The sequence below is a fragment of the Xenopus laevis genome, chromosome 9_10L (assembly GCF_017654675.1).
Source record: "Xenopus laevis strain J_2021 chromosome 9_10L, Xenopus_laevis_v10.1, whole genome shotgun sequence".
In the NCBI taxonomy this organism is placed as follows: Eukaryota; Metazoa; Chordata; class Amphibia; order Anura; family Pipidae; genus Xenopus; species Xenopus laevis.
Window position 1 is genome coordinate 116,695,677 of NC_054387.1, and position 2,539 is coordinate 116,698,215.

The following is a 2,539-nucleotide window of genomic DNA, read 5'->3' on the forward strand; positions in this document are numbered from 1 at the left end:
AGAAAACTTGCTTTTTTTTAGACTATGTTGGCATCTTTTATTTCTGTTTCTGTCCAATGATGTGATAACAGCCACTGTAAGGCTTCAGGAATTGCAATGAGATTACTCAGATCTATGATGTGCCAGTGCTCAAAATACTTTAATTTCAATAAGCTAGTTTTCTAGCCATACTGTGCAATTCCCATGCATCCAAGCTCCCATGCATCTCCCTCATCATATCAAACAACCTACCTCTCTAGATGTTCACTTTCTCTGCTAAACATTACCCATCTAACCCATGACAAGACCTCTTGCATTTCTACCCAAGGGGTCCTAGCACCCCATTACAATCACCCAACAATCTATACGCTCCATAATTAACTTCTGATTTAGCATTTAAAAAAAAAATCCCCCTTTGCACACAAATAAAAAACCTATAATGCATCTGCTTGCAATTCATTCCCTCGTATGTGCACCTTGTTTACAAAGCGAACGTCAAACTACAATACTACGGTTCATCTACTACATGTCACCACTAATCGTTGTCTAGCAGAGGATGCTGGGCCTTCTATGTGTGCAAGATCAGGGTACAGAACATTGTTCCAATCAATTGGGCATGTGCAAATTTGAACTATTGCTAAACTGGCAGCAGCCCTGGGATACTGGAATCTTGTTATCCAAAAGCATCTAGAGAGCCACAGGTATAAGATAAATTCCGCCCCCTGTGCTCACAATCCTCTCCACCCATCACTATGTTATGCCTCCCCCCAAGCACGGGCCCCTGCATACCTGTACTGTCAGTGCTAGCAGAGAAGCCTGATGAGCTCAGTTTGGGTCTCTTCCTGTTGGGTGGCCCGTCCAGCAGGTTCTCGGCCATCTTCACTCCTTTCTTGATTGGTCACTTGACAGACAGCCAAAGGTGTCACCCCGAGGAGGAGGAGGAACAGGTAAACGGCTGCCAGGGAATCCTCAGCAACCCCTTGAGTCATGCATGCCTTATTCTTTTGGGGGACCCTGCGAACAGAGCCCCCCTATTGCCCCAATGCACCTGTAGAAGCCAAACTCTCTCTGAATATAAAGGGGGAGGGGGGTCTCCCGTATAGAGAGAAATAAATCAAATGGTCCAAATAACCAGAATTCCTTATTACCCAAAGAACACCCCAAAATATGGGGGACACCCACCCTTTTATGGTTGTCTATAAAGCTCTTATTCCTCTACTGCAACATAACTAACCATTAGAAAACCATGTGCCCCCCAAAATCCCCTTTTGAGTGATCCCCAAATTGAACCACTATAGATAACCCCAAAACCCTTCAGCAATATATGGGATATTTGGCCACCCTCCCCCAAATGGGACCCCAAAAAGCAGAGAAAGTAAGCAGCCCCCCCCCACTCCAATATTTGGCAATTGGGGGTGCAGCCCTAGGAGGGGAATGGAGGGAATGTAACAATGGGGTTGCTAATGCTCCCCCCAAAAATGCACGGTGGGGGTCAGAGGGGTTGTGTGTAGGCCCCGGGCATCACTCACTCCCCCGGCCCCGGGAATAGGTGCAGGGAGTCAGGCCTGGGCCCCAATCCTTCGCCGATCCACCAACCAATGCAACAACCGCTCGGCCGATTTCTTCTCTCGGAGGGAAAACAATGAGAAGCAGCCACCGAGCGGGGCCTCGAACTGGGGAATAAACAGCAGTAGCAGCCCAGTCCGGAGATGGCGGGGGGTGGAGAGAGAAGGAGCCGCCGCCTGTGCCGCAGAGCGCCCCTGTGTGTACGAACAAGCTTCCTTCTTTCCCCCTTCCCTGTCCTACTCCTCCTCCACCGCCTGACAGGGCCCGGACAGCTCCGGCGCAGACCGAGCCGCGACAAGATGGCGGCTGTTGATTCCTCAATTAAAAATAAAAAAAAAAAAGTTTTTTTTTTTTTTTTTTTTTTTTTCCTCCTCTCTCTTGTAAGGGCGGTGGGAGAAGGGAGGCTGGGTTTACGCAAAACGTAAAACACGCGTACTGAACTGAAAAAAGGGGCGGGGCCGCGGGGAGGCAGAACGAAGAGTGAAGGTAAAAAAGCACGTAGGCCAGTAAGGACTGTATAGCAGTGTTTTTAGGTGGAGACGCCCACCGGGGAGGGGGCGGACACGCCCACCGTCAATGACCGCGCCCGCTTACGATTAGCTGGCCACGCCCACAGGCTAGGGCCTAAAGGTGGGAGCTGAGTAGGGATGGATAGAGAGGTGGGGAGACATGTCAGCAATGGGATGTGTAAACGCATTATCTCATTGCGACAACAGCAACTGTGTAATAATGCTGGGCACCTGTGACACGACATAAGTCACAAAAAGGATTCTTGTGCTTCTTTAGGCATTTTATGAGGTGTAAATCATTCAAATGCAATGTGGTACCTGCATTCAGCTAAGTACATTAATAAAGGGGGAAATTCATTCAAACACATCGTGGTACCTGCATTTACATATGTGAACACGATTTATTAGGTGTTATTCATTCAAACACATTGTGGTACCTGCATTCAGCTAAGTACATTTATGAAGTGTTATTCATTCAAACACAT

The 2,539-nt window shown here is 48.1% G+C and overlaps 1 protein-coding gene across 7 annotated transcripts in view; it reads right to left on the bottom strand.

The window, feature by feature from the left end:
* crebbp.L (CREB binding protein L homeolog) overlaps positions 1-1,988 on the bottom strand; it is a 64,287-nt gene extending 62,299 nt beyond the window's left edge. For 4 of the 7 annotated variants that reach the window (XM_041575719.1, XM_018234546.2, XM_041575717.1 and 1 more), the window contains exon 1: positions 769-1,987. In XM_041575719.1, the coding sequence (XP_041431653.1) occupies positions 769-856 (88 nt within the window). In that variant the 5' untranslated portion in view covers positions 857-1,987. 7 annotated transcript variants of the gene reach the window in all.
* Between the last annotated feature and the right edge of the window lie 551 nt (positions 1,989-2,539).